Raw genomic sequence first — 23,013 nt, 5'->3', positions numbered from 1 at the left:
ATATGCATGTCAAATCAATAGACAGGTGATGCTAATCGACACTTGCTAGCGTTCCCACCCACTGACTCTAACACTCATCCCCTGTCTTTCCAGTAAAATGAAATAAGCTCCAATAAAAGGTGTCTATTCAAATGCAACCAATTATGTATTAATAATCCTCCATTATCCCAGTTCTTTGGAAAAAAATGAATTAATCTGAACTGAAATGGAACTGGAGCACCAAACCTGGTGCTATTAACTCTTCAGATCATGCAGTTTCTTGGAAGTATGACTGGATTATAATAGTTTTAATTGTTTTAATTGTGCAGCTTTGATATTATATTGTAGGTTCACAGTCTCAGATGTTCTAAGGTTCACATCTCTGGAGAAATTTTTTGAAGCCGCTTCAAAAATAACAGTGTATCATTATTCCTTATACTGAATATTGTGAGATTTTATATAGGTTGCGTATTAAGTAGTCCCTTTTGTTCTCTTCTCACGTCACGGTTGATCTTGAACCACTTTAGTTACCGGCTGAATCACAGCCTGATTCAATGTCTCTTGATTGTCTCATTAAACATGCAAATGTTAACACTCGACAAGAGGGCAAATGCTCCAGCTCGTCTATTGACCGAAATGTTACTGATAAACCTTAACTTTGAAAACCCATTGCCTCCACGCAATCAGTGCAGTACATGATAGGAATGTTAAAAGTGCACTAAAATAACAGTTTGTAATTATTTGTTTTATTCTTCATGAAATACTAGTGGTGTTTGCACGAACAATAGCACGAGGCGGAAATGCTTTTTAGATTGAAGAAAATTAAAATATGTAAAAAGATGGATATTAACCATGTAGCACCGCATTGTTATGTGGCAAATCAGTGGTAAATTAAGAAGCTCAGCTCTGTCTAAAATTGTTATACTTCAGAACCTTAATTATATACATTTTGTTTTGGGGATTTATTTTGTACAAAAAACAACACCACCAAATCATAAATCATATTTAGTGAAACTGCTTTACAGACAATATTACTGATCTAATGTAATACATAAAATACTATACAAAATTCCACTACTGATAGACATTTTTGGGAGTTGAAACATGAGTTATACACTGAAATAGAATAAACAATAATCAGCCCTGCTGCCTCCTGGCTCACGATTTACCTACAAACATCACAGCTCTTTGTTATAATTATACAAAATCCATCTTGTGCCATCTGGCCCACATATCTGGTAATGTAACATTTTCAGAGCAGCTCAACAACTGAGCTGCTTATTATCGTTGACATGGTAACGTTATGCCCTGCTGGAGAGCACTAAATGTAAACCGTCTTCATCATTAAACGGTATCCATTTCCAGAGACATCAAAGATTTTATTTAGCATTTAATACCAGCGGGTTTTCCTGATTGCCAGAGACACAATATCTCTCACAATTTAGACGATATCCTGGGATGTGTGGACAGTGACATGGACGACAGTGTCATGGAAGGAACCATTCTGAGAAACCGTGTACATTAAATGGCATTATGATTAAGTTTGTTATGTTACTTTAAGGTAAATAAAAAAGAACATCATACATTCTGTTCTGCATTCTATCCCTTTTTGTTTTATGTTGGTTCAGTGACTTACATATGGTTTTGGTATTACAGTTCCTGACAACATACTATTTCTGTATGTTGTTTTGCCACATTATATTTTATGCACACTTTAATGGATTAATTTCAAACTCTGCACAGTTGTGAGGGGTGCTCCATAGCATCACCCAACCAGATCATGACGATGATTAAGTCATCATTGAGATTTTTATTCATTTTTTTAACTGTGGGCTATCGAATACCACAATAACCCTATGTTTAGCCATAAGTTTAATTGCGATGACAATGTTCTGAAAGTTTTCACATGACCACCCTTTCAGTCTTGGATCACTTTTCATATGCGCCCTTAGTGAAAAACATGATGTCCATTTTCAATGGCAGTATAGGTATTAGGCAGTGGGCGGCATGGTGATTCAAGAGAATAGTGCTGTTGACACACAGCAAGAACGTACAGAGCTTTAATCCTGGCCAGGGGCCTTTCTGTGTGGAGTTTGCTTGTTCTCTGTGTGTCCACGTGGGTTTCCAGCAGCTACTCCAGTTTCCTCCCACAGTCCAAACACATGCAGGTTAGGTTAATTGGAGAGTCTAAATTGTCCTTGGGGCATGACTGTGTGAATGGTGCGTGGGCCCCGTGATGGACTGATGACTTGTCCAGAGTGTACTCCTGCCTTTCACCCTAAGGATGCTGGGATATTCTCCCGCTCCCTAAAGGCCGTGACCAGGACTAAGCATTCAGAAAATGGATGGATGGAGTACGGGCAGTTATGGGTAAGTTTGATGGTGGAAAAAGGTTCTAAGATTTCATTAATTGTGCACACATGTATTACTTCTATCATGGTCAAAAACCTTGGGACCACTATAAATTTAAGTATTCTCACCTGCCCAGTTCCACGTACATATAAAAACTGTTCAACAATATGCACTGGATAGTATGCTGTAACTTGGCACCAAGACATTCCAATTCTTTTTTTTATTTATTTTTTTTACATGTTTAAGTGCCCGCATACAAAGCTTAATTGAGGCACTCGGATGAATAATCAGGCTGTTCAAGTGATCTGTTCACGTGGACTGGAATAAGAATGACACAAGTCAATAACTGCAAGCGCACAAACCAGAAGTGCATCGGAAAATAAGGATTCATTTTATTCACGTAAACTCTCGCATATATTGGCTATGAACCTGGAGGGTAGGTGGATGACCACCCACAGTATAATGGCTCAATTACAGTTGGAATGTCCTGTCTATATTCTGAGAATGTATACCAATTAAGGACAAGGAGGAAAATGAAACATTGGCCACAGAAGTCTGAGGTCTCACCAAACAGACACGACAAAAAAAAAAAAAAAAAACTAAGATCTGGAAAGATCCGAATGAAAAATGTCCAGGGTTCTGAAAAGCAGTACTAAACAATAGGTATAACCTAACTTGGATAGTTTTCATGCAAGTAGCTTTCTCCTTTCAATTACCAATAGGAATGATATTCATTTACTGTTGTTGTACAGAGAATTCTCAAGCTGCCATGAACAGCTTTCAATTGCAGCTTCTGCTTCGAGTAAAATAATTTTTGTTAGCAGAGATTTGCACAGCGATAGTCTTCAGAACATAACATTGAAACTAAAGTAATATTTCTGCTTAATGCAGTAGCTATTAATGGTCACTGTAAACATTAGTAAGTAGCTTGCTAGCCAGCAACCCATACTTCAGAGTGGAGCACAGAAAGTTTCCACAGGAAGTTACTTTCCACAGAAAATAATGATTACAAAATATTTTATATGCATTTTCTTATACTTATGAATACTTATGTATTCATTTTTGTGAGACTGGGACTCTGAATGTTCATTAGAGGAAAAAGACAGGATATAAAACCACTGGGAAAATTTGCATTTATTTAATTATTCTTTCAATTAGATTGTTAAACCACTCTTATTACAGTTCTCAAATGTGTGTTTGAGCATGATGTACATTTTAGATATATTCAGAATTTATTTCAAAATAAAACATAAACAACAAAACTCATTTCTGTCTAGGCAGCAGGAAACTAAAAACAAGATGATAACATTAAGATGTGGGGAAATTTTTTTTGATTTCAAAGTTATTGATATTGTAAACACATTTTGTTTATTTTTTACTTTATTTTCCACCAACAGTGGAAAATGTTGTGGAATCCATGTTTATTTAGCACACTGCTTAAATGGTGTAGTGTGTAGTACAGTTGCTGTGTAACTGATCGTCCAGTGGACAATCACCATCCACATATCTTTGCTCCAGTTACATTTCGACCCATATGCCAGAACAAAAATTCTAGGATAGAGCTGAGGTTCCAAATATATTAAGACTACATCTGATATTCACCACCTTAGTGATATCTTTTTGATTTTAGAATTCTTTTAATAGCAATTTCTGCTAATCACCCGAGTAGGTGAAGACAAAAAACCTGTTATGTAATTTCTCATCTCAGACCATTAAAGTAATTCATGGTAACAGTCAACTCAGGGGCGTATGGCTTTCTAAATACAATGAAAAATATTTGCTCCACAGCCACACCTCTAGAACAATTATGGTAGTGTAAGAAAAACAATTCTCCAAACACACAGCTCTTTAAAATTATAGTCTTAAAGATGTTACTGTCAGCAATGACTGGTTGATTTAAGCAGTACAAAATGTCAATACTCATGTTCTTAAGATGTTACGTACGTCAGTACACAGAAATGTTTACGACAATACTGGCCACCTTAGAGGTTCAGTTTAAGGTAAAAACCGTTTTCCCAGGACTGCCCTCAATTCAAAATAAATCTTTGGTGGTACCAGAAGCACAGTCACATGGAAATGTAAGAACAAAAATGGTTGTGTCGAAGCGAGACCAGACCTAACATGGAGGCCTTGTCTACGCTTTGCGCTAACGGCTAGGCGATTCATTCTATCGATCGTTCATCTTTCTTTCCCGTTCGAGTGGTTCATTCTTCGGTCACGGACGTCTTCCTGGACGACAGGACCAGGTCCTTCACCTCGCCGGTTAGGGACTGGAGCTCCTTCCGGACGGCCTCGGCTTCGTCCTCCTGCTCCATGCTCTCCGCCTCGGGGTGTCCCTGTCCCGCTTTCTTGCTCTGGCCTACCAGCTGCTTCACCACCAGAGTCTGGTACTTGGAGAGGAGCCTGTGCTGATCCTGGAGAAGAGGATAAACAACTCCTTAAATACTGTTTCATACCTTCTACAGCCACTGAACTAGGGCACTTGCTGCACTCGCTTTGGACCTCGAGTAAGTCTGCCGTAAGTGCTCTTTGCAATTAATGAATATGTTCTTTACTTTCACCTCAAGAGTGTGGGAAGTGCTCAATGTTAATGAGTAAGGCTTAAATTCATCGCTCAATGTCACGGATATAGCCAGTGGCATGGCCAGGAATTCTTTTGGGGCGGGGTTGAATTTGAATAAGGGCGAATTTATTTGCATAACTTAGTGAGTTTGGAGGCTTCTGGCATGAATGCTAACACTGGAGGATTTTCGAGAGGGCGGGGGCGGGGGCAGGTCACGTAAGGGGAGACCCCCGTACCTCGGCGACCCGGCCCACGAGGGTGCCTATGATCTGCGGCACGCATCGGCCCGGGGCGTGCAGCATGCAGTGGGTGTGCAGCTGGAACAGCAGCACGCTGGCCAGGTGGAGGACCAGGGCGGGGTCCTCCGTCACCTTCAGCTGCTCCAGCAGGGCCTGGCGGTGCTGGAACAGAGCCTGCCTGGGGAGCAGACGGGGGGGGGGGGGGAGGAAAAGGTCCCTTTGAAGATCCGCGTAGCGTGCTTTAAGGTTAATTAATTCCTAAAACGTGACTTCAAACGGGCCCCCCCGCAGTCGGAGCGGCTTCGAATTTTACCCCATGCCACCCGCGCAGCAGGGAGGCGGCTGGCTTTTTACCTCTCTCTCTTCTTGTCTCCTTTCTTCAGCAGGAACCCACACACCTCAGCGGAGGGTTCCAAATTGGTTAGGAAGTCTTCAATGCTCTACAAGAAGAACGAACCGATTAACAATAAAGTTTATAAGCACGGTAAATAAGTGCGTCTATTTTATGGGGTCAGAGGGTTCGTATTTTTGTGGGAAGCCCTGAAAAGTGCCACAGTCTCTGTGCACTATGGGAACTGCTTGGGGTGTGCCCCGCCCACTTGTCATTAAGAGAGGTTTATTGAACGAATGAATGAATCATTGCATTTATAGAGCACTTTTCCGAACGCTCAAAGTGCTTTACAGTGATGAGTGGGAGCTCACCTCACCCACCACTAATATGCAGCACCCATCTGGGTGATGCACGGCAGCCATTTTGTGCCAGAATGCTCACCCCACATCAGCTAAGGTGGAGAGGGAATTATATTATAATAAAAGCCTTTTACCTTTCCATTTAGACTGTTGTGTAGCTTCATAAGAGGTGCCTTAGTTTCCTCTGGCAGCTTCCCCAAAATCTTCACCCTGACCTGAAGAGGCAGACATATACAGTAACACACCCAAGATAAGCATGTTGAAATAATCTCTGAAGAAAGGCAAGTCATTTCTCAGTACAGCACGCACATGCTCAGAAGAGAAAACCATTAAAACACAGGTCTACGGACCTAAGGAGACACGCACACAGACAACAGCGGTCCAATGGCTGCGGTTAGCGTACGCCAGAAGCTCACCTCATTGGTGATCGAGCTGGGACTCTCGGCGGCCGTCATCAACTCCGCCGCCGCAAAGTTCACGAGGATGTTGGTGACATCAGCGCACACGGTCTTCAGGACGTGTTTGGAAATGCTCGCCTGAGTTTCGTCTTTTAGACGAAGAAGGAGCTTATTAATTAAACAGATTTATTAAAGAAAAATCGAAAGAAAAAAAAAGAAAGATCGACTTTAATCGCTCAACGTCTGGCTGCAGGTGAGGGCACTTTGCATTGCAGATGTGAAACATGATTAGGGCCCTGCTGACATTATTATGTAGCCTCTGGTGTCCTGGACAAATTCCCAAAATGGATTTGCTGAACTTGGATATATAATCCCGATCTCCTCTAACAGTAAATGATGTGATCCATACCTGCATTGTTGCCATAGGTCATTGCACAAGCACAGCAATCAGATTATTATTATTCTTTTTTTTTTTTACATTGGTATTTGTCCTGGGTATCAGTCTATTCTGTGACACTTGTTCCAAATGAATACTTCTAAAAGCACACAGTAGAAAGATAGATAAAGTTTTTTGTGCTTGCTGAGAAAAAAAAACCTTGCTTGCCAATTCTATTTTGGAAATGTTAATGAATCACACCATTCAGAGAGACAGACACAGACAGACAGGAAGTTTATTTTAGGAGTGTTAAACTTGCAAATTATTTGTTAAAAATAAACTCTCAGGCTCTCAGAGCTTTTTATTGCTGTACCAAACTCACCAAACTTCACAGAGCAAGCCAAAATGTCAAAAAGTTAAATGTACCTGAAAATAACTTTGTCCCCTTTTCAAAGAGTCGGATGTTATGGTAAAGGTTGTTGATCTCCTCTTGCAGATCCTTGACGTTCTGTTTCCTGCTGGCTCCAGTGCTGGAGTTTGTGGAGGACATGAAAACCGTCCGCACAACTTCCTGGTACTTTTTCGTCAAAGGCCTGTGAAGCAAGACAATCAATTAAATGAGCGAACAAACGCTGTGCTTCACCTTCACTGAGAAAGAGTCCAATGAGCACTTGTCAGAGCAAAAGAGGTCTGTTTGTTATCCATCTCCAATGTTCATGCTTACAAAATAAAACCCGTCCTTGACGTGTTAATTCTACGCTTGAGAAAATATACCTGAAAACTGAAGAGGCAGATGTGGGCTAGCTGGTTGGTGCAAAATACATCACAAAGTGGTGCCTCGGCAACAAGGGAATTTTTCTGACAGGCGAACATGCATGTTTGTGCACATCCATGGCGCACGTGACATATGGCAGTGTACGCACAAAATTTTACTTCCAATGCAGAGAGCATTCTGCATTAAAGTGTGTTGCTACTCAAGCCTAAAACTGTACTGAATAGTGCACACAAAGAATTTAATCCTCAACAAGTTAAAAATATATAGGTTTTACAGTAGGCTCATATAATACTACATACTGTTTGCACTGAAATGTGTGTGACAACAGTGTGATACAAGGTGCATTTTATAATCAGAGGATCCATGTCTCAAAGTCTCATGACCTGAAGTGTCCCAGTACTACAGATTAGGAGACCAGACCCCCCCCCCCCCCCATTCATAGTGTCACAGAGCAATAACTGTTTTCAGATCAGCACGCCTACTCCGAGACACTTTATGAATAGAGGAAATCACCAAAAATCCAAACATAAATAAACACGTAAATGCAACTGGCGAAGCGCTACCTCATTAGGTGCTCGGCCAGCTCGGAGAGCATCTCCTCGGGGCAGTCGCACACATGCTTCTCCAAAACAGCCGTCACTTCCTCCGGGGACAGGAACGGCACTTCCGCCTGTTTGTTTCGACCTGTTGGAGAAGAAGGAAGTGTAATGAAAAGGCGTAATTTCCTCTGTAATTGAGCCCTGGTGCATTCGATCGCTGTACGACACGGTGGCACTGGAGTGGATGACAATTCCCTTAAGCAGGCGGGCCTGTTGTGGATTTAACCTGGGAGCTCTCTATTGCACACACCTCTTCACTAACGACCGTTTCAGAGCACAAACAGACACACGACGTACGGCCAAACCTGGGCCAAATTAGGCGTCACAAATACTCTTTAGATACTGGATTGGGAGGGGAGTATTTTTAACAAAACATGCCAATAACAAAAATGTAGGAATCTGTAGGAAAGGATAACTTTGTTGGAATGATTTTTGAAAGCAGACGTTTCCTTTAAAAATGACTGCAATAATCTGCAGGAATTTAACTATTATATTGAGAACCAAAAACGTTTTTCAACAATACAATTGAACCAATTCTGACTGCAGTACAGATTACAGTTATAAGTAAAAAAGCATTAGTGTCAGGCCTTTTGTCATGTGATGATGCGTTAGAACATCCTAGCACAGCGGAGCAATGACGTTTCAGGCGTGCGCTAACACGTCTGGGGGGGGGTGATTTTATGGCTCTTGGCGTACTTTGCGGAGCAGCTGCATTTTCTTCGTCGCTGTCCTCCTCCCCCCTCCTGCTCTTCTTCTTGGTTTTGCGTATCCTTATTTCTCTGGCGTTCCCTCCTCCTCCACCTTTCACACTGCCGCTGCCCTCTTAAGCAATAAAAATGAAAAATCAGGCATCTCTCCACTCTGCAAATGTACATAAAACCAGATCTGGATATTATTATTATTTTTTTAAAGATAGGCATCTCCACTCTGCACATATACATAAAAATTATATATATATATATATTTTAGATTAGGCATCTCCATTCTGAAAATATACATAAAAAGCTGCCTTTGGGGGGGGGGGGGTGTGTGGAATTCATCTCTTGTCAATAGGCATTTGAAAATGAATATCAGGAAGGCCACATAGGGCCATATTTACTAAGGAAGCAGTCGCAGTGCAAAAACATATTGCAGCTCTGTTGCGGTTGCAGATACTAATACATTAACAACCGATTTACCAAGACTGGTTCCATTTACGCAATCGAATAAATTACACACGCTCATTCGCAATTTTGTGGTAGGAGACACCCATAAAAATGGTCAGAAACAATATGGCATGCTTACACAGCCAGATTAAAAGGTCCTAAGAAATGGATATGAAAACAAAAATGGGCAAGTAGTGAACCACTAGCAAATTTTTTTAAAAATTTACACATAAGGAAAAATCTGTAATGATCAATGAGGTACAGCTTCACAACACCATATTACAGCACAACACCAATGGAGAGGAGAAAAATTGGGAGTTACATCAGGGCTATACCCACCTTTAACAAACAATTGATAATTTTTATCATGCAATGCAGCAGACAATAATGTAGTGTGTGCTTTATTTCAGCCGGGTAACTTAAAATGTGTGACTATCCAGCGTGTATTTCATATAAACTACATTTAGAAGGAAGGTTCTACTACCTGTGGCCTTTTTCCTCCGTTGTTCTTCCCTCTTTTCTTTTTTGGAGGGGGCTGCATTCTCCGCCAGAGCAGAGCCTTGTTTCACGTCCTCTTCGGTGAACAGAAACACCGGGTTGTTCTTTATTTCCTGAAAGAGAGCAGCGCTCAGATGACAGAAGTGAAATGGTGCACCGAGCTACCCTGAGACACCATGACTGGAAATACACAGGATGCCCATAGTAAAATAACACAGAATGTGGACAGTGGCTGAGGAGTGCTCACAGAACAATTAAATCAATCACATATCAACGTATAAGACAGCGAATCAGCTGCCGAATCATCCGGGAAAAAGACAAAGCAAATGAAAACATTTTAATGATTTCCTGTTGCAGAAACCCCATTTACAGTTCCTTGCCCTAAATGAACTATTGCTTTGGCAATGTAAAACCAGCCGGGTTGCGCGAGCCCTCGCTTAACGCTGAACGATCCCGCCAGACGTCGCCGGACGGCATAATCATAAAAGCCGCGGCTCGCGTCGCCGGCTCGGCGTCGGCAGCCGGTCCTCTGCCGCCGTGAAGCTCACTGTACCTTCACTGCCCTCTGCTGCATGGATTCGTCGAACAGAGAGAGGCAGCTGCCGATGAACTTCTCGCTGACGACCACGGTGCCGCTCACGATCCTGGCGGACGACTGCACGTTCGCGGTTCTCATGACCTGGTTCAGCAAGATGCTGATGTCCTCCGGGGACAGGCAGCTCGGGAGCATCGGCTGCAGGAGAGGGCAGGAACACCAAATAAGACTTCAAAAATGGGACAGCTGAAACTTCTCATTTGATTTACTTACAAAAAATAATAATAATAATTTTCTAATGGCCCATTAAAAATATGGATTTCATAGAAAACAAAATAAAAATTCCAAACCAGTCATGGTAGGACTATTAACTTGACATTTGTTATACATGCCATAACAAGTTACGCTAAAAAGCGTGTTTTCACTGCATTTAATTTGACTGTTAACCTGGTGCCCTTTAAGAGAGCTCTGTTAATGTTGTGCATGGCTGCTATGTGTGTAGGTGGGCCTACCTGCAGGTCAGTCCAGCTGCCGGAGTTCACTGCCTCTTCCACGGAAGCCTCCACCTGGTCGACGATGGCCGGGCCCACACAGACAGCCTTCAGGAACAGGAGCTTGCTGGTCTTGAACCGCTTCTTGATGTAATTCACCGGATCGGGGATTCCCAGCCTGGTCAAAGCGTCAAACTCTAAAGGGAAACAGACGCAGGCCAAACTTTCGCAAACATGCGGACAAACTCCCTCAATCCCGGTGAGTGTAGTTTTGCAGGCTTTAAAGGAAAATGTTCTTTTCTAAAATATATTTGACTTTGACTATTGTTATTATACCTTTCTCCCCCCATGTTCATAAAATGAGATCATGTCCATTTTTGTTCTCTTTCTTTCTTCCTGTTTTAGATGTGCTTTAGTGGTAACAGTAATGTAATACTAAGGATTACGATATGCCGCACTAACGTGCAAATGCGATAATCGTGTGAAGACGAGGCGGGTACCTAAGTATCCGTTTTGCTTGAGGAAGGAGTCGACCCAGGCGTTCTGCGTTTTGGAGTAGATGTCGGGAATGTAGACGGCTTTGTCCTGTCTCCCCCCCACAACAGTGCCTTTGAGACGACCACTGTTCACGAGCTCCTCCAAAACCGCTGGTGAGAGAGCAACAACGCTGCTAGGACAAGGGCGTCATCCGTGTGCGTGTGTGTATGTCTGTGTGTGCACTGTGTGTGCACTTGGCATCTTCCAGTAAATCTTTCTCTGGGGTTAATTTTCAAATACATACAATTTACCAAAACATCTAAAATTAAGGCACAAAGTATCCAAGTATCTGTTTGTTGAATGATGATTTAAGAAATTTTAGGCTTGCATTTTAAGCAATTGAAAGTAAACCTGATACACTTGTGTTGTGCAACTGCATCAATCAGTGAAACAAAATCTAACAGCTCATCCTTCTCTTTTGGAAAAAAAGAATTTAACATTATCAAAATTGGTTAAACAAAAAGCTTTTCCCAGCTGGTATAAAATGTGCTCAGTTGCCAAAAAAACGTAATACAGTAAGCTATCAAATAAGTTCAAGAAACTTTAAAATGAGTGTTCACATTTATATTCCAATTGGGACTTCGATTGAGCCTCATAATAACTTACAATACAGAAGATGTTCATGAAATCCATGGAGACCAATCAGATTAATGAGTGGTGTTGGCCTGCAAATAAAAACAAACAAAAAATGACCTGAAATGGGTTCTGCAGCAGACAGAAAGAGAAAAAGAGTAAAAACGGGCGTGTGCGCTTCGCAGCGAACCGGGCGTGCGTCATACCGAGTCACCGCGCTGAAGAGCCCGCAAACGCGCGCTTTGTGGCGGGAGAGGAACGCCTGCGTGAAAATCACGCCACGGTTGTACTGGTCCATCTGGCCATTGATGATCTTACCAAGGCGTTGGGACAATACCTGAGGAACGAGGGCAGGTGTGCAGTTATCCGTGATGGAAACTCAAACCCATGAAACGGTCATCGCTAAGAATACGCAGATTCGCCCCCAACCCACATCGGACAGTCCCGGTTCGCAAAGAAATGTAATACGGTGACGGTTAAACGAAACTCAGAAAAGATGCTTGGTTGTGAGATATAAATGGAACCCCAATCAGACCGTGCCAACATATCTTAATTTACAAAATCTTGGTAAGTCATTCCCTGGGATTTTTTTTATTTATTTTTTTTAATTTTTTTTAAAACAGCCCTTTGTGTTTTCTGGGAAAATTCTTAACTGACGTTAAGCACGACTCCTGGTGGATCATTCATACTTTACTGATGTCTTGCGACTCACCTCAGTCAGAAAATCCCCTGGAAGATCAAAGCTTTTGCAGAGTTCTGCGATGCTGACCTGGCCAGCCGCCTGCAGTTTGTCATTGACCTCCTCTGCAAGCTGGTCCAGATAGGTGCTGAAGAGGTGAAGTAAGGGGTGTGGGGGGAATTATTCATTAAACATGTGATTGGAGAGAACCTTTTGTAATTATTCTTATCTTCTAACAGTCCATTACAATGAAGCTTTAAATATGCTGTATAAATGCCTGTATTATTACTGTTATTAAAAATGGCAATGATGAGAGAATATGAATAGAAATGTGCCATGACTGTTTCTTTTCCAATATACTTATTCATTACAGTTTTGTAATTGGTTCGCACATGAACTTACTCATCAATGAGTTGTCCCAGTACCAGCTGAACACTTTTGTCTGACTTTGCAATGTCATTGGCTCTGGCCTCAACATGGACCCAGTCCACATTAATAATCTGCAAGAAGAAATACAGTGTGAACAAATAGCACTTATTTATGGCTTAGCTTTTTTTCTAGAACAATCAATTTACATGATTGGCTTTTCTAGTAATGTAATAGGAATTAAAAAGTCAAAGTTTCAGGGATAGACCACTTAAATATGAGTCAGTAAAAGAGGTGTTCTATTGCACACCTGCTGAGGTCCTCTACTGTATTGAGACTCCACACATATTCAATACACATAGAAAGAACACACACACACACACACACACACACACACACACACACACACACACACATATATATAGGCTATATATATATATATATATATATATATATATATATATATGTATATATATATATAGAGCTATATAAGCTTGTGACTGGTACAAATGTTCTGCTACTCGAACTGGACTGGTCTTTCATTCAAGCAGAAGGACGCCCCTCTAGGTCCCTCTAGGCCAAACTGCACTCTTGTTAAATGTTATACCAATTTTATGTCATACAGAGTCCCATATGAAAGATAAATACATTTTGAAGGGAAAACCCTCACCTGTTGCAGGTCCACAATGTTCACCCGGCCTTGAAAAAAAGAAAGTGCAAATTTACAGCCTATTTAAAACGCTGTTCTAGGAATCCATTTCAAGTTCTAAATACAGATTTACAGCTGTATTTTTTACAAACATCATCCCTTGTCACAATTTTTAAACCAAGCGCATTACATTTTTACAATACTGTGCACAGATGAAATCTGTCCCAGAACATACTGCAAAACACCTCTAAACACCTTATATTAATTCTGACTAGGGTTGCAATAGTAGTTATGTAAATTAAAAATAATGATTCTCCATGATTTATGGGTGCAACGGACCTCCATGAACATAAAGCTCATCCCGGATCTCTCTGCTAATCTGAGTTGGGGTGATGTACTCCTTCCCATCCAGCGTGTGCACTACATCCAACTGCTTATCCCCAACCAATTTGGCAACAATTTCAATGCAGTTGCGCTCCGACAATCTGGAGAGAATAGGCATGACGGGAAAGACAAGGGAAAGACAGAAGAAAATCATTTGGGAACCACTTAAACAGAAAAGGTAACTCAGTTGATCGTCCGAACTAAAAGAATACGTCCACTAAAACGTTCACTTGGTTTAACTACTTTATCTGGCAAAAATGGTCAGGCAATTTTGTTAAAAGAATGATGATATATCAGCAGTTGTGATTTTAAAAATATAATGCATTCAGGTCAAGGTGGCATGCAAAGAGGAATTATTTCGCGCTGTGGGGATGCATTATTGAAACACTGCTTTAAAATCTGACAAACCAGTCTGCTATCGTATATATTTTTTTTTAAAAGAAGCAAAACGGGGAAATCTAAATGGCTCCTTAAAGTTTGAGCAGGCTAAATATCCAACTAGCAGAGCAAGCTAGCAATAGGTTCGCGTTATTTCTAGCCATCTATGTTAGCGACCAAAACAGGCCGTGGTTATATAACGTTGTGACCAAAACGCACCGCAGACATCCAGCTAACGTTAGCTAAATTACCTACACTGCTGGTTATAAACTGACATGCCAAGTTTGCTAGCTAGCTACTGACATGTCTAATCTAGCTCATTAACTGCTGTAGCTAGCAACCAAAGTTACACAGTCAAACCGCAAAAAATCCAGTAAACTACATCTAACTGTAACGATTATCCAGCTACAGAAACACCGATGTACAGCAAGCAATCTTGCAAAAGTATATTGGCATTGCATATGGACGTTTATTCTAAAGCAGTTATAGTTAGCACGCTAGCCTACCTCTGAACAGTGTCAGCAAACTGTGCTCTTTGAAAGTCTGCTGCAAGACGTCTAATTTCCTCCCAATCAGCTGCCATTGTAGCAACTTCTTGTGCAGGTTAGTTTAACGTTAATCTGTCTCTTATAATACCACTTCACTGTTTACAAGTAGCCTACTGAAAAATAAATTGCCCCTCGGTTGCTGAATACACAGGCTGAAAACACACGTCAACCCGAACTATGCTACTATGACCTGTCAGTAATACTACGGAACACCGAAAGGATAAAACTTGTATTTATGTCACCACGCGTTTGGAAATATGGTCTATAGTCTTAATGCTAGAAATAAGAGAACTATACAACTAGTTATTATCAGAATTACAGTCACTGTTGCATAATAAAATCACAGTGTTTACACCAGAAATAAAATTAATAGTAACAATCATTGTTCGAGGCTGACAGAGAGAACTCAGGAATTATTTGGATAACATTATCTGCCACTTGATGTTTGAACATGTTGGCAGTTTGGGAATTTCTCCCAAATAGAAGATCATTTTAAGGTCAGACAAAAAACATATTGAGAGCTGCAGGCGTTTTAAAGATTTTTCTGTGCATTATTTGTGTTTGCACCAGTGAGTTTGTGTGTGTGTTTGTGTTTGTGTGTGCGTATGCGTAAGTGTGTGTGTTTATGAGGGTGTGTGCGTGCATGTTTTGTGTGTGTGTGTGCGTGTCAGAGAAGTTGATGCAAAGTGAGGGAATACTGAAGAGAATCTCACCTTGGAGGGTAACAATGTGAGGCTGTCTACTGCTGCAGTTATGTTTGCTGGAAAGAAGAATGTGCTTTGAAGTTTTCAACAATGCACAAAGAAGGAGTACATTCATTACATTTTGTGCATGTGCATATACGCGCGTGGTCAGAAAAAAGCATGCCTCACATACAACAATTGCAAGTTTCTAGGCCCTGTAGCACATTGTTTAGAGAGAGGGACTTCAGCAGTAACCTAAGGAACCGTGATGGGATGAAGTCAACTGTGCTCAGCTGCGGCAGATGCCTGGCTACAGTGGGCTGAGAACATCTGAATTCAGACTGAATTCAAACCTGACATATCTCTTTTCTGGAGGAAATAATTTGTGCTTATACTGTATATATACAGTACACTCATAAATATAGTTATAATGCAAGAAGAGATTTACATAGTGAATTTCAGGTATGACATCCACTGTTCATAAAATCACAGAATAAAAAATAAAATTCAGAGAAACCTGGTGGAAGTGCAGTCCCAGCTTAAAGCATTGTTGTGGATACACATTTGGGTTTCGAATGTTATTTCTATGAATTGTACAAGTCATGGACAAAGAATCAAGTACAAAACAAAAAAACGTCTGGTAAAAGTGGTCAACTCGAACACTGATATGGACAATCCTCAGGCATAGCTTGCAATCCCTCTTCAGCTAAAAAAATGAAATACATATTTGATCAGTAGTTGCCCTTGTAATATTACAAGGACATTCATTCGGAAAAAAAGAATAATTAAGTGAATAATCTGATTTACAAATCAGAAAACACAAGCTTCACACAGAATGTATTGTAAGGTTAACAAGCAATGCTGAAATTACCTGTTCAAACCGGTCAACACTGTCACCCAATTTCATGTCACAATTCAATACAATGGCTTTAACATAAAAGGTACACAGCAATATGTTTATGCTGTCCCACATTAAAAACAACTACAAATAATTTCTTTCAATCAAGCTATCATGCAGCAGTTCAATCTAAATACAAGTAATGTGAGTACAGACACACTGAATACTATCACATAAAATAAAGCTCAGTGTCAAACGCTTAACACAGAAATTCCTGGTGTCACGCTCCTGTTGCTTCTCTACATTCAGCCTTGAAGGTTAAGGGGAAAACGCTGAGTGGTCTAACTTCATTCTAGCGGAAACATACTTGACATTAAATATATTTATTTCTTCACCATGTTATCAGTCAGCTTCTAGTCCTTTACAATTTTTTTAGCACCACTGGGCCTGAAAGTGGCAATCAAGACATTGGTGACCGTTAACTATATAGTATGAAGTAAAGCAGCAGTAACAATGAGTGCAGGTTTTAAGTATCCCTCCAGATCTATTTTAAAACCTTAAAAAAATATTCTTGAATAGTCTTGAATAACAATTTTTAAAATAATTCCACCCATTTTTGTTTTAGGATGGGCTCCTTTGGCAAAGAGTGGAGCAAAATTCCTACTTCAGGATTGCATTTTAAAACTGCACGTTCGACACACCAACTGTCAACAATGTCACTAACTAGTCAGCTTTCTGGACGCATATCTTTGCATAGTGGACCATGACAGGTTTAACAAAATTTTTCTCATGTGCATGTTTCCAACTCATTTCATGGAAGTATGGAGAAGCTCTCCATCTACAGTGGAAGAATAAGAAAAGGGTGCTCTGGTGACAAGTTTGGCACAAAAATCTATATATGTATAGTGAAATTCATGAAGCCTTAATGACCTCAATGAAAAACTCATTTGTGAGTGGACAAGGTCTTTAAATAATTTTAGAATGAACTGAAAATCTGTAACTGTGCCTTTTGAGCTCAAATTTATAATCCATGTTATTAATAATTATCACCAATACACATTATCACACCTGGAATAATTGATTGAGATATCTTTTTGTAGAGCATGGTACAGGTTCCTTTTTCCTCAATGAGATTTTGACAGTTCTACTTTTTCATAATTTTAAAGATAATTTAAATCAGCTTTAAAATAATACTCTTTCATTTATGGTCTTTTATAAACATACGCTTACATTATTTTTCAAAAAACATATACATCATAAAATGTGAGATAACAGTTACATCAGTGAAACACATAATGACAGAACCACATGTTCTGTATACAGTTATTAGACACAATATAATACAACACAGAAAAGTATAAAATGCCAGTCATTTATAATTTTTCTGTGATATTTGACACACCATTGGATACTTGACAACAAAACCACACATTCAAAATGTCTGCCACTGTACCTTGAATTCTCATAAAAGTCAAGATATACTGAGCATTGATAAACCATGTCTGTTCAGTTCATGTAGCCTACTGTATATATGCCTTTTGTTATTGTTCTTTGGCCCATAGCCTGGCCATTTTGAAACTAAGAATCTGGAGAGTGAAAATAGAGAGAAAGAACAGTGAGGAATAGTAACGATTCAATAAAATGCTGTTTCAGACAATTCAAGCATCAGAAATGCATACTTATAGACCTTCCAATAATCACTGCAATTCAATTCAATCCCGATTGCGGAAAAGTACCCTTTTCAAATTCATAATGCATTGTGAAAAAAAGCCTTTTTTAACACTCATATTGTTTTTCAGAACATCTGCTTCCCTCAAAATAAATTCTGCATTACCAATGCTGGTAATGTATCAGAAGAGATTTTCTTCTGTTAAACACTGACATGGTAATTAAAACCCAAAAACACTAAAAATGGAAAATCCGCAATGCATAGAGAGCAATCTGCAAATTGTTATCCCCAGAACCACACGTCAAGATTATTCAAAACCCTGTATTCTTTATGTTTTTGGATGTAATCACATGCCCGACAAGTGTGCTCCGCCCAAAAGTAAGACATCTTCACTTTAAAGTACCTGCGCCAGTTGAAGTATTGGAGATACATGTCTTCATTCCTGTCTAAGAACAGGATGTGCTCGGCCAGCTCTTTGGGGGAGAGAAAATCATCTACATGTGTAAAGGCATCACCTGGGACAAAGTTCTCATAGTTCTGCCTTGATGGCCCAAGAACAATTGGCACTGTGCCCACAGACAGTGGGTTGTACAGTTTTTCAGTGATGTAGTCTTTGTGGATTGAGTTCTCGAATGACAGATAGAATTTACAGCTGGCAATGGTTGGGAATAAGTCTTGATCAAGGAGGTACTCTCCAAAGGCCTGTCCATAAGTGTGTACCTCAATGTGCTTGTTTAGCTCATTGTAGTACTTAACTCTAATGTGCTCAGGGTTCCAATTGCTCACAATCCAGCACACCAATTTGGTCTTACTTGGCAAAACAAAGTCTTCCTTTCCCTCGGTCAATACGATTGACCCATAAGGCACCTCAATATCAGCGTCCTGGCGGTAATTCAAAGTCAAATTGAACAGATTTTCAAGACCGGGCATTTTCGGCGAGTGCGAGGGCGATTCCAAGTTCATCCACACCCATTTTTGGAAGGGTGGACGTTGCAGCGGTGGCAGGTTTGATAAATCCCTGCTGATGTCTCTGTGGTGAATAACGACGCCATTCGACTTGTTGTACAAGTTTCTGTCGGCTGTAAGGTAACAGCCATCGATGTTAAACAGGGCACTGCAGGAGCTCAGGTCATAGGTTTGACCAAATGGCCACAGCCATATTAGTACAATTGTTTGATTTAGCTCCTTTTTGGCAAGAAATGGGTTTTTCACCTTCAGAGCAGATGTTACAGACTCTATAGGGCCTGATAGCCAGGTAGTGGATGGCTTGAAATACACAAAAAGTAGAGTCACAAAACAACACAGCAGAAGAACACCAAAACCAAGAGGGCGTATAATTTTATAGAAAGATGCAGATGACATAATGTGTCCTGTAAAACAGAAAACAGAAAGAGACGCATTAAAGCAAACAGTCAAATCATCAAATTTAGTTTTCGTGTTTTTCAACCCTTACAACCCAATGCAAAGAACAAGCTCAGAACTCACTCGACAGTCTCCATGGCTAAAATGTTACGTACTGTAGAAGGTGCTAGGACCATTAACCTAATGTAGCTATATACTGTACATGCCACAGAAGTGTCAAAATAAAAGTTACTTTATAATTGAGGTATATTTACAGCTCAAAACATGAATTCATTTCATGAAAACTCTTTACATACAGTGAGCTCAACTAGCAATTTGAGCGTGAGTATTTCAACAACATAAGCTCTTCACGGCTGAATACACAGAAGTCAAGAATGCCAGTAAAATATGTCTTTTATAAAAAATAAAAATAAAAATAGCAGTCTCCAGGGACATCTACAGCAAACTTCAAAAAATCTTAAAATAGGGAACTTCAAGAACATGGGAGACAAGTATTTCACAGCATTAATGAATGTGTGTGTGTGTGTGTGTGTGTGTACAGCTACTTGCTCATACATTACTTATTTATTATTTATGGAACAATTGGAACAATAAAAAAAAAACACTTTTCACATCAGGGATAATCAAGGACTCTATTTCATGAGCTGGTCTACACTCAGGAAGTGATCTCCCAATCACATACACTAACAAAAACACAGAGGGACTCACATAAAACACCATGTGCATGTAAAACATAGTCAAAAATGTGTAAATAACTTTTAGAGCAGCTTCTTTTAATCTTGCGCTGTATCTAAGAGGGCCAACTCATGTCTCTAAAATAGCGCATCATTCAAACTCAAATACCCAGTGCTACATGGAGTGAGAGGTAGCATATGTATTCAGAATAAACACCTGAATAAATGAAGAAATAAACATGCTTCCTAACTGTCACAATGCCTAAGAAACCATTTCACACTTTTTTAACAAAACATTTTGGATAAAAAATTAGGTTTACCTTAAATGAAATAAAAACATCTATTAAAACAAAATCAATTTTAGAATTCATTTGGCACTCAATATTTTGGGTTACTGTCGTCTATGTCGATATTCACTATGCTGTATATCCCTACTGGATATTTAATGAATGTGAATAAAATGAAAAAGTCATTTGTCATCATTTCTGTTTAAATTAGGCCCCATACCATATACAGTTTTTCAAGCATAAAGATTTAACGGTTATGTTTCAAAACAAGATGTGACAGTGTGTGCAGACCGTTTCATTTAAGAGTTTGCATCCAGAAAATATTTGGCTTCAAAGGATGATATCAAATGTTTCCCAGCAAAGAAGCAGGGGAAAACTCAGACTTATTTACAACGGTGAACGAAGGTCATTTTCGGTGGTGCAATCATGTCTTGATTTTAACGATAGCCTGTAGCTAAAATGAGTCACAGACCTCTGGATTCTTTTTAAAGGATGTTGAGCAAATTAACGAGAAATTACCATGTATATATTAAATAAGCGATCACAGAAGATGGGCTTAGTCACGAGAGTACACTTCATGAATGGGCCAAATAGATAGCATGCCAAATAAGACAACACTAACAAGTTAAACATTTTTTTAAACAGTGCTACATAATTATAGCAAAAGCATCCGCATTCAATGAGTAAATACAGCCTATGAAGGATAAAAATAATAAAAATACGGTCTACATCTATATGTATACCTCGATAAAATATGTAGGCTATTTGAAATTAGCTGAAGCTGCTTACAAATTAACAAAGTTAATTGCCGTTTTGTGGTAGCAGTAATATACTTACTGCTCGTCATCGATTAGGACTTCCATCAGTTAAAATTGATACACAGATTTTGCCGCTGTTTGTTGCAGTCGATGCCTCGTGGTGTAAACAGGCTAGACATCTATTGCGAAAACCACTCCAGCCTTAAAAAAAATATTTTCCATGCTTCTGCTATTTCGTGCTGCAGCTGTATTCAACGAGGATTTAATACATCCCGCTATACCCATTGCCCTGTTGCTGTCATCCTTTATCAAGAAGTGTTGATGGCTGCACATGTTAGTGAGCATAAATTTAGCGAAAAGATGGAAAGGGGGCAGGTGGTAGTGATAGGAAACCACAATGCATTCGCTAGTAAGAAGTGTCTTGTATAGTCCATCAAGCACTAGGCTACTGAACGATGCTTAGTAGGATGAGGAGCCGTCCGTCTAGCAATGTGCTTAATGACAAGGCGTGCAGCTGTTTTTGTAGAGGCTCATCAAGCCTCGGGGATTTCATTCGACATTGAGCAAATCAATAATGCACCCGAAAGAACACATATTTTCATACGTTGGTCATTGTACATTTGTTAATGGGTCGTGAACACGGAATACCAATCGGATATTAGATGCCCGTACACACATATGTTACTGTCCCAGGGGCTCAAGGACTACCTTCACTTCTAATATACGCTACTGTATAACCTAGGCTACTCTCTTGTCCCGGTACTTGAAAGGAATAGACTACATTAAGCACCTGCAGCATCCTCTTTTAGTGTTGTAATCGATGGTGCTCCCTCTGTTAGGCTTCTTGATTGGCAATTTCTTGAAGTGTTGGTTGAAGTTTTATCCTCACTCAGTTGTTTCAATAGCAATGTGCCTTTAGTGTCATTTGTCAGTATAAGTGATAAAGCGGTCAAAACTCGCCGTCTTACTGATATGTAATACAAAATAAAATCGTGTTACAGAATCAGCGTGATTACTTCACAGGATCAAGGACAACAAAAGGCCCTTCTCTCCCCTTGCAGAAAAGGCTAAGCATTGTGCACGTGAGTGGCATCCTCCTCCCTAATGAGGTTTACTTAATTTATTGACCATATTCTTTCTTCCTACATATTGTTACAACTTGATGTTTTCCTAGCCTTCTCAAACTGGTTGGAAGTACGGAAACTCCCTGCAACACGTCAATTATTTGAAAGCTGTTGCCCACTATATTAGAGGCAGTCTCATTAGTGGAAGAATACATCTTTGTGTTTTGCACAAAACAGAAAAAGAATAAAAAAGGCACAGACAGGAGTTTTTTTTAGTGGTCACGACTGTGCCTTCTAAGGCTAGGACTGGGAACACATGGAATACATGCTTTTTCATACATTTCTCTCACCCATGCTTACATGCAATATGTCACATACACACTCACATTCACTCCTTATATTGTATGGTTTGTGTATTGTAGTTCCCTTGTCTGTCCTCCATTGACGGCCAAGTTGAAAACAAGTCTTTTTGTATGATTTTACATTTATCCTCTGGTACGTATTCTTGTCTACAATTTTAATACCCAATAAAAATCCAATCCAATCCAATCCAGTGGTTGAAAGGACTATTCCCACTATGTTAGATCCTAAATATTCTGGACCATACACTATCCTTTTGTTTAATGAATGCTGTGTGAATTGACACAGGATTGAGGATGGCTGTAGGTGGCGACATCTGCTGTAAGTTAAACTCATTAAGACTGATTGATACTCACCTCCCTGTCATTTCAGATAGCCGTGGATACCGCACCACCACTCATCTACTGCATGCAGCATCTTAGGTTGCGGTACCAGATAAAACGGCAGAGGCAGGCTCCTACAGTTTTGCTTCATTAAGTATAAGGATTGACTTCTGTTTACATATATTAATTGTGTCCAAAATAATAAAATAATAATAATAATAATAATAATAAAGTAAATGGT

At 39.9% G+C, this 23,013-nt stretch overlaps 2 protein-coding genes and 1 long non-coding RNA gene across 3 annotated transcripts; 1 reads left to right on the top strand and 2 right to left on the bottom strand.

Moving 5' to 3' along the window:
• Positions 1-3,447: 3,447 nt before the first annotated feature.
• On the bottom strand, positions 3,448-14,949 carry ufl1 (UFM1-specific ligase 1). The gene is made up of 19 exons (XM_035423396.1): positions 14,713-14,949; positions 13,784-13,929; positions 13,466-13,494; positions 12,832-12,929; positions 12,463-12,577; positions 11,957-12,087; positions 11,784-11,842; positions 11,141-11,287; positions 10,662-10,837; positions 10,168-10,347; positions 9,601-9,727; positions 8,668-8,793; positions 7,936-8,056; positions 7,024-7,190; positions 6,240-6,370; positions 5,958-6,038; positions 5,488-5,573; positions 5,131-5,311; positions 3,448-4,745 (listed from the first exon to the last, which is right to left on the bottom strand). Exons 1-19 carry the CDS (start codon positions 14,787-14,789, stop codon positions 4,536-4,538), a joined length of 2,388 nt encoding a protein of 795 aa, XP_035279287.1. The 5' UTR covers positions 14,790-14,949; the 3' UTR covers positions 3,448-4,535.
• LOC118230400 lies at positions 13,925-22,903 on the top strand. The gene is made up of 3 exons (XR_004765837.1): positions 13,925-14,006; positions 22,027-22,107; positions 22,822-22,903. It is a non-coding gene; the product is annotated as an uncharacterized LOC118230400 (long non-coding RNA).
• LOC118230399 (4-galactosyl-N-acetylglucosaminide 3-alpha-L-fucosyltransferase 9-like) lies at positions 17,472-21,503 on the bottom strand. The gene is made up of 2 exons (XM_035423397.1): positions 21,105-21,503; positions 17,472-19,314 (listed from the first exon to the last, which is right to left on the bottom strand). Exons 1-2 carry the CDS (start codon positions 21,112-21,114, stop codon positions 18,227-18,229), a joined length of 1,098 nt encoding a protein of 365 aa, XP_035279288.1. The 5' UTR covers positions 21,115-21,503; the 3' UTR covers positions 17,472-18,226.
• Positions 22,904-23,013: the final 110 nt, after the last annotated feature.

This window comes from Anguilla anguilla, chromosome 6 (assembly GCF_013347855.1).
Source record: "Anguilla anguilla isolate fAngAng1 chromosome 6, fAngAng1.pri, whole genome shotgun sequence".
NCBI lineage: Eukaryota > Metazoa > Chordata > Actinopteri > Anguilliformes > Anguillidae > Anguilla > Anguilla anguilla.
The sequence above is the reverse complement of the archived record's forward strand: the minus strand, read 5'-3'. Positions and strand labels throughout refer to the sequence as shown.

What these genes read in the sequence shown, in the direction of transcription:
- ufl1 (XM_035423396.1), bottom strand. Translation starts at nt 14,789, where the DNA reads ATGGCAGCTGATTGGGAGGAAATTAGACGTCTTGCAGCAGACTTTCAA. An exon ending in CTCTTCAGCGCGGTGACTCG is followed by an intron (nt 11,843 to 11,956) that starts GTATGACGCACG and finishes TTTTATTTGCAG; the next exon opens with GCCAACACCACTCATTAATC. An exon ending in CCAGCTCGATCACCAATGAG is followed by an intron (nt 6,039 to 6,239) that starts GTGAGCTTCTGG and finishes CTGCCTCTTCAG; the next exon opens with GTCAGGGTGAAGATTTTGGG.